Source organism: Mus pahari, chromosome 4 (assembly GCF_900095145.1).
Source record: "Mus pahari chromosome 4, PAHARI_EIJ_v1.1, whole genome shotgun sequence".
Classification (NCBI taxonomy): Eukaryota; Metazoa; Chordata; class Mammalia; order Rodentia; family Muridae; genus Mus; species Mus pahari.
The window spans coordinates 132,877,958-132,889,539 of record NC_034593.1 but is presented as its reverse complement, the minus strand read 5'-3'; the positions used below and the strand labels follow the sequence as shown (position 1 = coordinate 132,889,539).

At 39.3% G+C, this 11,582-nt stretch overlaps 1 protein-coding gene across 1 annotated transcript in view; it reads right to left on the bottom strand.

Annotated features, from left to right (window-relative positions):
• Col24a1 (collagen type XXIV alpha 1 chain) overlaps positions 1-11,582 on the bottom strand; it is a 256,021-nt gene that overhangs the window by 50,425 nt on the left and 194,014 nt on the right. The window contains exon 47 of the mRNA XM_021196980.2: positions 11,089-11,196. Coding sequence (XP_021052639.1) covers positions 11,089-11,196 — 108 coding nt within the window. The remainder of the gene's footprint in view (positions 1-11,088; positions 11,197-11,582) is intronic.

The following is an 11,582-nucleotide window of genomic DNA, read 5'->3' as shown; positions in this document are numbered from 1 at the left end:
TATCTATCTATCTATCTATCTATCTCTATCTATCTAACTATCTTATCTATCTATCTATCTATCTATCTATCTGGAAATCTCCACATTGTCAAGTTCAGATAGATGCTGTAGTTCCTCCATATTGTAAGTACTTCACTTTACCCTGGATATAATAGGTTGTCCTACTTGTCTTCCATTGCTTCCTCTCTATGTTTCTCACTGAGTTAATGTGTTCTGTGAGACTACACTTCTGGGATGATTTTCTATATGAATTATAAGAACTCTGAGGGGATAAGATAATTCCTTTTAGAGTTCACCCATGCAAATGAAAGGACATCCTATAAGGGGCACTTGAGACTTCAGGAAATTTCAAAATTGGCCAAAGAAGACTTAGGTGTTGTGTTAGTGACTGAATATCTGAAGGGATAATGAACTTACAGGAAAGGGGCATTCTGAAAGTGAAGTTTAAGCTGGATATGGTGCTATATGGCTGTAATCCCAGCAGTCAGGATGCTGAGGTAGGAAGGTCATAAGTTCAAGTTCAGCTTGGGCTACATAGTGACTTTGAAGCCAACATGGGCCACACATGAGACCTGGTCTCAAAAAAATATCCCACTATCAATAAAACAACATCCATTCTACTTAACTATCCAGTCATCCTCTACAATCAACCAACTAACCAAGAAACATCAAAATTCCAATGGAAAGCCTCTTCTCCCATTTGGGGAAAACTCATCAGTCAGAAGACCTAAAGACAATACAATGACCTACAGAATCTTTAAAAGGTCATGTATAAAAGCTGGAAGGAAATATAGGTAAGGAAGGGAGAACAAAACTAAGCAATTCTTAGACCAGCAAAGCAACTTTATAGTTAAAGTTGGCTAAAAAAATGTGTGAATACAAATCATTATTATAATGATGATGATGATGACGATGATAATAATAATAATAGAATAGGTTATCATGCAAGCTTGTGAGCTACCTTTCCCCAGATGTCACAGGGAGACAAGCCATATGAGTACACTGTACCAGATGTAGGCTAGGCTCAAGGTCCCACAATCCCCAAACAGTATCGCATCACTTCAATCATAATTCTAGGTAATTTTCAAGACCATTATTTTCCTAGTAGAAAAGGCACATGCTCTTCTGCCAAGACACGTACAATAGACATGTAGACACTGTTGAACAGCCCTGTGGTCAGCAGATGATTTAGGCTGTAGAAGTCATCATGAGAAAACTCGTTCAGGTTACATGGAAAGTTAATTTTGTGTGAGTTATCAGACACTCATCCCAGCCTAATGAATATACTGCAAGTCATTTACCATCCACGTTGGTTTCTTAGAGAGAAACGGGAGGACAGTGGCAGAGCGTTCTGTACAAAGTTCTAAGAGTATTTCAGACAAGTAAAGAACAAACATTTTTTATTAGGGATACACAGATGGATGATTAATTTTGTTTTCAAGAGAAACAGATGCTAATTCCAGGCATTCTGTCTAGTGGTTTCCAAAGGATTATTTGCTTTAAACAATTGAGCAAAGGGTTGTAAAATAATACAGAGAAAATTTACAAATAAATAAAACCACAATAATTATTCATTTTGCTAAGAGATGGTGATATCAATGAATAGTTTACCTGAATCTTAGAAGGTTAATTTGGTGGCACATTCATGTATAAACTAGAAAATCTTTTCCACATCTATACCCAATATTCATTCTCTAGTCAATTTATTATCATTTTTATAATTAAAAGGTACTATCCAATTATAAAATAGAAGGTTAATATAATAAAAAGAGTACATGATGTCTTGTGGCCAGGGAGTTCCATTATTGTCAGACAAAGGTGTCTCCCTATATAAATGGGTTTTGAGCCCTACAGGAGAGTGTTGCCAATTTTGACAGAACAGAAAGTGATTAACCTAAGTCTTAAAGGAAAAAGGTCCAGGATTCGATGATGAGTAAGAAATGAATGTGTGTCATATTGTGGGTGCTTTCTGTCCTTATGCACTTCCCATGCCTCGAAACTGGCACCAGGACATATCTATGGTTTTGGGTATAAATTCAGGAAGGAAGAGGGAGGTGTCGAACCAAATGAAAAGACCCAGGAATGAAAAGATGCCTTTCCTGTAGGCCTTGAGAAGAAAAACAGATTCTAGAACTCACTTGTGCATTACAATAGAGCACAGCAGAGATGCCTCTCCCCTGGCCCCTCTGGCCCCTGAGAGCTGGCTCACTGTCACTGGTACTCAACAAGCTATCAGTGATTGAGAAAGCAGTGGGAAATAAAATCTGTGAAATCTGGGCAACAATAGAAAGACACATTACAAAGAGGCTCTGGGAGAGGCCAATGGCTTTAAAAGGACATTGAGTGAGTTATAAACCTTCATGACACTCATTTCCTTTGATTTTTTTTTTTTTTTGAGTCAAATGGAAAAAAATTAAATGACATTAATATTGGATTTCATATTATTTGATGTTTTCTTGAAAATTTCTAGGAAAACAGTATTTCCCTTTTTCTTGCCCTTTATATTGCTATACATCTTCTTTCTACATAGGGATATGTTCCTGCAGTTATTTATGATATAAGAAGAAAACATAAATTAATTTATTTTTCTGTAGCACAAAAATTTAGCATAATGTACCAAAGTTTCTATTTTAGGAAACATAGGTATGCAGTTTTTAAAGCCAGCACACTCAAGAGCCACAAACATAACACTAGGCCTCAAATGTAGCAGTGAAAACCACTCCTGCTTTAGAAGTTCTCGTTTTATTTGATGCTAAGCATATCCTTCCCAGGAAAGAAGTGGCTGTTTAAAAATACTTGGGCTAGTAATTATGGGTAGTAATATGCATAGCTACAACATATATAAGTCATGCCACATTTATAACATTGTGATGCAGTTCTAGTCACAAGCAACATGGTCCAGATTTATGAGTGAACTGTTGGGAGGTAGTTTAAACATCTCAACATATCAAAGCCAAGAGACCTAGAGTAGCTGAGGCAAGTTGTATGCAGGGAAGGATCACTGAGCTTGCTTTGTGGCTATTTCCAAGTCTATGAAACTAACCTCTCACTCAGATGCAACACATGCAAGCATTGTATTGGTCTACCTCCTGCATTGCCTAGCACTGTGCTGGTCCACCTCCCAGTATCATCCAGCACTGTGTGGTCCACCTCCCAGCATCACCCTAGCACTGTGCTAGCCCACCACCCAGTATCACCTAGCACTGCGCTGGCCCACCTCCCAGCATCCCTTACAGATTTCCATTAGAACAAATGATGGTTTCTTAATCCTGAAAGTTCTGAGCAGTGACCATGACACTATAGTACAGGGAACCTTGTGAGTTCTCCTCTACTTAGGTCTCAGCACACAATCATAGGACTACCAGGGACCAGAGAGGACTCATCTATTCCTGGCTCTTACATGTGTCTTCCCTCTCACTGCTGTGAAGAAATCAATATGGACCTTTCTATAACAAAACCAACCAACATATCTGCATATCTCAGTCCATCCTCCACTAACCCTGTGAACAGGCCGACTCCTTACCAACTATGGACATTTTCATTCTGGCTCCTCCTACTCAGCAGGATCTTTTCATATTTGGATTCATCTGACCTCAGTCAGGTTCACTATAACCTTTTCAGGGGGTCTTCCAAACTCAATTCCTGTACATCCTGTCTCTCCCTGGATGCTTTATCATATAACTGCTTCTTTCCTTGCACTTAACAAGAGTTGAAATTATCTGTTGCATCTTTTCATTTATTTATAGTCTAGTATCCAACTATTATATCGATCCATACATCAATCCATAAATTCTGACTTTTGTTAAAGGTCAAATATTAAAACTTTGTTGCTGTTTTATGTACAGTCTCCAAGGTCAGCTCTTGTCATTTTATTATTATATTCTATAACTCATCACGTACCAGGCACTGAACAATTATTTGTGTCTTAAAATAATGCTTTATTAAGCAACCATATTTATTAGTGCATAAAGACAATCTTATCTCAATAAGCCTAGGCTATGTATTGGGTTCTTTACGTAAAATATTTCACTTGATTATAGTAAAAATCATATAAATTAGGTATTGACATATTCATTTAATAGATGGGGTTTGGGATGATAGTTAACACATGACACAGTCCTTACACAAAGGACCTAACAATGTGCAAGGTGCTGGGTACCCAATGATCAGAATGCAAGACCCTGCTACACAAGAGTTTATAGTCTCAAGGGAAACAACATAAACAACTGACATCTAAGTTAACCATGCTCTGCTGGACAACACGCCCAAGTCTATTGAAGTTCTGAGCAGACAGGACTCTGATTTAGAGTGCACACAGGAGTAGGGCCTCACTGCAATTGTAGATCAAGCATTCGTGTAAAGAACAAGGTTTTGAATTCTGGTTCCCATGCTTGTTGACTGTGTGATCTTGGGCAAGCTCTTCGTCTCTCTGAGTACCCCTTCCTCCTGGTAAACTGAAGGTAATAGTTATGTTGACCTCACAGAGATTAAATAACTTAATATATAATCAGCCTCTGGGCTAGTGTCTGGTACACAGTAAACATTGATAACTCAGATGCTACTATGCTTGAATGAACAGTACTCATGAAGAGCAGGGCAGACTGTCAGGCTGGCAAAGTAAACAGAGTCCAGATACAGAAAGAACACCATTCCACAGAGTATGAGCTGTATCTGATGGGGTGGGGTTCACCGAAGATTCAATGAGGAAACCTCTATCCTTCCGTAGATCTTTCACTTTGAGACTAATGAGCTGCCAAACAATCCGAGCGCGCTGTCCTGGAAGACATCCTAATGAGCGGGACTCTGTCCAATGGAAGCAGCCACAGGAAAGGAGGGAGGAAGTTCTAATGAGATGGAGCCCTAACTGGATAGTCAAGCCCTTCGTGACACAGAGTTGACGGGACTCTTTGAAAGTAGATCTATCCACAGCAATAAGACAGCATGCTTAAGGAAAGGATTACAGCCTCTTCAGAACCAAAGTTCTTGAGTAGAGCTGGGTCGTAAATTACACATGACCAGATGGGCGACTGGGCTGCCGGTTCTCCTGACTCAGACTCCCATGGTGGTCAGGGATAGGCTACTGAGGGGCACCTTCCCTTTATCCAGTGCTGGGCACAAACCACAAGAGAGAGAGAGATTCAAGATTCTCAGTGATCTTTCAAGACAAGAACCTCAGTTTGAGAAATGCACATTAAATGCAGAGTCACCTGATGAATGGTAAAAAATCAGGCCTGGAAGAGCCTTGATTTGTCCTAAAATAAGTTGTTAGTTACATCTCATTCCTTCCTTTCCAAAAACCAGTTTTATTAGAGTAGCAATAAAAATTTAAAAAAGGGGGGGCTGGTAAGTCTTCGTTTTAGTGACAGATAGATTTATGATTTTTTCAAGGAAAAGTTTTTTTTCCTAAATGATTGAGGGACTGTGTTTGTACAGAAGTCCGACTCAATGAAAACAGCATGGTAGACTCATTTGCTACAGATGTGCTAAGCTGTCTGGCCTTGGAACACTCATTTGAGCAAAGGAAATTCACAAAGGCAACTTGAGCCTCCCTGAAACTATCCCTCAGCTATGGTCACATGACCTTGAAAAACACTGAGACTATGGAGTTTATATGCCAGGAATTCTGTAATTCTGTGGCCACATCAAAACTAAAAAAGGGGGGAAAAGAAAAGAAAAGAAAGAAAGAACATTGTTTAGAAAAACTAGGCAGTTGCATAATGCTACAAACCCTAGAATAAATATTTTTCTAAGTGGATAAACCCAGCAGTCTTTAAAGGGAAGCCAAGGAACACCATGGTGCCATGATTTAAATAAAAGGCCAATGAGAAAGATGTCCTTATCCCTGGTTGAAAATACTTCAGGAATCTTCCTTGTTTTTAGCAATGATTATATTTCACCCAATAGCATTAAAAATACTTAGTAGCTTCACCTTTGCTTTAGAAATTATTCTCTTAGACATTACTTGTGCTAATGACCAGGTAGCCACTGAAGATATTAGTTTATTTAGTGTATTCTTTGAAAATGCGCTGTAAACTCAATGTCATATGAAATATTTTGTGGAGAGCAGAGGTATTTACAGAAAACTTTTCCATCTTCCTAAATACTGATCAATGTGCAAATCTTGGGATTACAATGCAGGGTCTGTAAAGGATGCTAAACCACAGAACTTATAGTTTTATTTTATTAGATTTCTGTTTTAGAACGTTACCTGTAAATGTCAGAAATTGACCCTGGATAATTTAAGGGGAGGGAAAAGACAATTGCAGCTCATAAATCACAGACAAACAATGAAAATTAAGTTTGAAAGTGTGGCAATCAAAGGGAAATCAGGAAGTCAAAATGTGGACACTGAGGCATGTACCATGCTTGCTGCTGAACACGGGATGGTATTATTGACACCACTGTTGCTACTGACAACCGTGTGCTGAATTTAGTAGCTCCAGAGTGGACTCTTCCTGTGGGGAGCAAATGAAGTTCTAAGTGATTCTGTTCTGTTGTCAGGAGCAGGGCCATGTCAAGGACCCTGATGCCTCAGAACTACAGAAATGGCCAAATCTTCCCAGGCCAGGTTCAGAGGGATATTGACACTCCTTGTGGAGAAGTCTGTTATCGCTTTCCACCTCCCAAACGACTGCAACCTAAGAAGACTCCCTACAATCACCTACAGAGACTCCCTTCTGAGCTAGGCTAATCTTCCTCCTCCCACATGTCTGCTGAATACATCAAATGTGCTGACTTTCCAGGCTGATGCTTAAGCACCTCCATCAGAGTACATGGCCCATCTCATCTCAGCTTTTCCGTATGTGTCAATTCTTAAAGCCAGCAGATTGTGACATCCTATCTATTAATTGTACCTTTGAATGCTTAAAAATTTATCAAAGGATTAAAAAATACAAAAGTAGGGTGGTGGTGGCACACGCCTTTAATCCCAGCACTTGGGAGGCAGAGGCAGGTGGATTTCTGAGTTCGAGGCCAGCCTGGTCTACAAAGTGAGTTCCAGGACAGCCAGGGCTACACAGAGAAACCCTGCCTTGAAAAACCAAAAACCAACAAAACAAAACAAAACAAACAAAAGTAGAAAATATTGATAGAGACACAAAGGAAGAAAATGTTTTTATGCACCTATTTGATGTGATTTGTTGTCTTACACTAAGCCTTCAAAATTTTACATTAAAATGTCATAATAATCTAAATTAATTTATTATTGAATACAACTGTTTCATAAAATTCATTTACTGTAGCCTAAAGTCTACAGCAGCAGAGTCATGGCTTGCTTGCCTCATTCACTCACCACAGTTCCCTGTCTCACCAGGGCAACTGCCTGGCTACTCAGCCTTACTAATGCTAAGTGCCTTAGACTGAGGCAATATTCTTTTGCCTGTGTGTGTGTGTGTATGTGTGTGGCATGTGTGTGTTTGCCTGTATGCATGTGTGCGTATGTGCATGTTTGCATGTGTGTGCATGTACACACATGTGTGTGCATGTATGCATGTGTGTGCATGTACACACATGAGCGTGCATGTATGCATGTGTATGTTGTGTGTGTATGTACATGTATGTATGTGTGTGTACATGTTTGCATGTCTGTGCATGCATGCATGTGTGTGTAGTATGTGTGTTCATGTTTGCATGTATGCATGTGTGTGTGTGTGCATGCGTAGGCCTGAGAACACCAAGTTGACATGGAGTGTCTTCCTCAATTGCTCTCCATTTTATTTGTTGAGGCAGAGTCTCACAATTAGACCCTGAGATTTTTCCATAGGGCTAGTCTAGCTAGCCACTGCATTCTGGGGAATCCCTCTTTCTGCCTCTAGGATCTCAGTGGGCTGTCATGCTTGATTATCAGACATATGGGAACTGGGGATCTGACCTCAGTCCTCACACTTGCAAGGCAACTGCTTTATCTAGTGAGCCATCTCCCCAGCCCTGCATGTGACTTTTAGACAAATCCCTTAAATGCGTTTTCAGCGTACTTCTCTATGTTTAGCTGTCTTCAGCTGCATAGATAGTTAACGTAGTGTTAAGATATCAAGGTTACAGTAGTCAGTACTGCCACATGGCATGATATACAAATAGAAGCTAAGGCCACACCACAGATCACAGGCTGTGGCAAGCTGCACAATTATGGTTTATATAAGTACAGTCTATAATGTTTCATAATGATGGAATTCCAAAGAATCCTTGTCTCAGAAAATCCTGTCATTAAACAACATCAGAGTACATACATTCATTTATGTGTGGGGGTCATCCATCCTGAAACATTGCTAAATTCATTTTTTAATGGATTCTGTACTTTCTACATGGATAATTGTGTTATATCCAAATAAAGACAGTTTTATATCTTCCATAATAATCTGAATGACCTTTGTTTCTTATTACTACTCTGTTGGAACCTTACTGTCTAGCTGAATCTCCAGAACAATGCCAAATGTGTTTTATATTTATAAGGAGGAAAACTAAAATCTGTTATTATTTAAGAGCTCAGACGGCTGTCTTACAAATTTAGAAGATGTTATTATAAAGGGTACTGAAAATATTGGTGACTGGACAGTTTAATTAAAAATACCCCTCTTAAGAATGTGAGAAAGAAAGAGAATAATAACAGAAAGTGCATAGCCCCTGGGAGTCAAGCTCTGTAGCAGTATAAAGAAGCGCCAGAGGTTAGAGTCCTAGAGAAACATACTGGAGATGCATTTCACCACTTGTTGTGATAAAAGGAAGCTATGGCCAGTGAAAACTAAGGTATCTATGGAAACCAGGAAAAAGGAACAGAAAAGGATAATGCAGGACAAGGGGGATGGATGGAAGATGGAGATGCTCCAGGCGGGAAAACACTAGCTGCATTATCTCTATGAGAGCAGTAGATAATTTCCAGATATTTCTGATGCTTCTAAATACAGCATGAAGGATGCCTTAGAGCTCATGTGGAAGAACAAGCAAGGAATATGAGGAAGTAGGGCATTATTTAAAGGTATCATCTACCTGAAAATCCAATAGCACCGTGGAAAATTACTTGAAAAATATTTTTAGCTGTATTCGGTCATAGCTTTCAAATAAGTAGTTCTTACTTATACAATAAAATTTAGTAAGCAGAACATGAACAAGGTCAGATAGGCACCCGATAGCACTATGAATAATCAACAGACTGTCAAGTTGAAGCCTAGATTCTTCAGAGGTGTTCGAAATGCATTGGAATTGTGTTTCTGAAATGGGAGTTTTGGAATGCCTCAGCAATAGAATCCAGGATACTAATTTACTAATCAGAGAAAAGGTAGAAGCATTTATCACTGGTTTGATTTGTACATATCTTTGGCATGTTCAATTCAACATAAGAACCCACAGAATCAACCAACTATGCCATGGTTTGCTAGAATATGTTGGCATTCAACTGGAAAGCTTGTAGGTCTTATGGATAAATGTCAAACTAAGAGTCTCAATTGTTTCTCAGATTCAGAGCCAGCTCCTAGACCAGAACCTTCTGAGGGAAAGCAGATGGTCCTGGAGGAAGCCCTTCATGGAATGGTAAGAGGCAGATTCTATGACTCATGTCCAAGACTTGTTCAGAGAGACCTTCGGTCAATGGCTATGTGACTGAGTACTGGGGAAAGTGAAACCCTAGGCTTTCCATGGCAAAGCTGAGGGCACAGTAGACAGAGTTATCTTTTAGACTGGGATATCAGACGAGAGTCATCTTGTGTGGTAGGTACGATATAATGCCTCATTATATTCCAGCAACGGGAGACTGAAGAAAATGCTGGTTGAGTAGTCCAGCTACATGTTAAGGTCCTGTTAGAAGGAAAAGAGAAGAAGAGAGGAAAAAGGAGAAGGAAGGAGAACAAGAAGAGGAGGGAAGGAGGAGGAGGAAGAAAAAAGTCTTTAGATAGATACTGCCAGAAGTCTATAAAATATTTGTTTCAATTAAATATTCAGCCCAGGTGTCACACCTGTCTAGGCCTTAACCTGATGTTCTGATATATTTCCTCCAAAATAAATAGAAATTCTGTTAAAAGATTCCTTAAAAATATTCATGTCTCCAAATAGAACCTGAGTATGAGTTTATTTCTGAATTACTTAGATTGGATAAATGATCATTTCAGCTTCTTTTTGTTTTGAAATATACGAGGTACCTCACCATAGTGAAAGAAGAGCCTTGGTGTGGGCTTGGGTTTGTGTATGTTACCTTGTCACATTTGAATAAACAACTAGGGTTGATTTATTACTTAAGAAAAGAGAAACAAGTCAATGAATAACCATATCCAAATAGTGGGAACTTAAAAAACTCAGTTTTACTGGGTGATTGAAAGAAGATAGCTATTCTAATGTTTCCCTCGATGACAAACATATCTGAATTAGGCTGGCACATAGTTGAGTGAAGACAAAAATATAGCTTGGAAGATTGGAGAGATGACTCAGGAGTTAAGGGTGCTTACTGGACCAGGGTTCAGTTCCCACCAGTCATAGTAGGCAACTAATAGAATAGCCTCCTATAACTTCAGTTCCAGAGGATCTGATGCCCTCTTCTGATCACACACACACACACACACACACACACACACACACACACACAATTCTCTAAAAATACATGATTCTAAATTTTCTGATCGAATAAGCTAGAAATTCGCATATAAAACAAGAATGATTTTCTATCATTGCATCACCCTTAAACGAATGCAGGAAATATCCACACAGTTCTTGAAAATACCTAGGGCTGTAAAAGTAAAGGGAAAATTATTCTGGGCAGAACCTACTTGAGGTACTGCCAAGACTGAAATATTCCAAAGACAGACGAGGACATTTGGTGAATACAAACATGGCCTGCTTACAGAGATACTCACTGAGCTTCCTTATACTTTGTTTTTTTAAACTTTTACACGTACAGAAAATATAAATTGCTCCTATAAAATATCTAAGAGTCTATACCTACTGACATACTTGAAAATCATTAGTCTAATTCTAAGATAACTATTAGAAAATTGATTAGCTTAATCTGAACTACTACCCTAGCTAAGACAGATAGCCAGAGTCCCCACGGTCCTTAAAAAGTCACCTACGCAGAAGTAAGGGGTATAACACATGCTCACTACTCACCGGAAGTCCTTGTTTTCCTGGTAGACCAGGCTTCCCAGGGTATCCTGACATGCCGTCAACTCCAGGGTATCCTTGTAAACCCTTTGGCCCGGAAAAGCCTGGAACTCCCTTGGTAATTAAAAATAATTTTGATTACAGACACATATTGGGCAGATGACATTTCTTGGTGTAGAAAAAGCTATATATTTCTATGCCCTGCCCTAAGATCTAAGGCTATAACTGTGTAGAAAAATATTTGATTAGCATCCAGTAGGCCCTGGTTTCAGTCCAAGTACCTGAGAACATGTCTCTTAAACAAAAATAAAACTGAGTCAGTAATCTATTGTGGAACTTCTCAAGCCACAGTGGGATTCCCTTATAGTTGTCACTGTGTAGGTCCATCTTTCTCTAGGGCAAGAATAGATTCGAGTTGGAGCTGTGAGCTAGAGGCATCAGCTGGAGGCATCAGCTGGAGGCATCAGCTGGAGGCACCAGCTGGAGGTATCAGCTGGAGG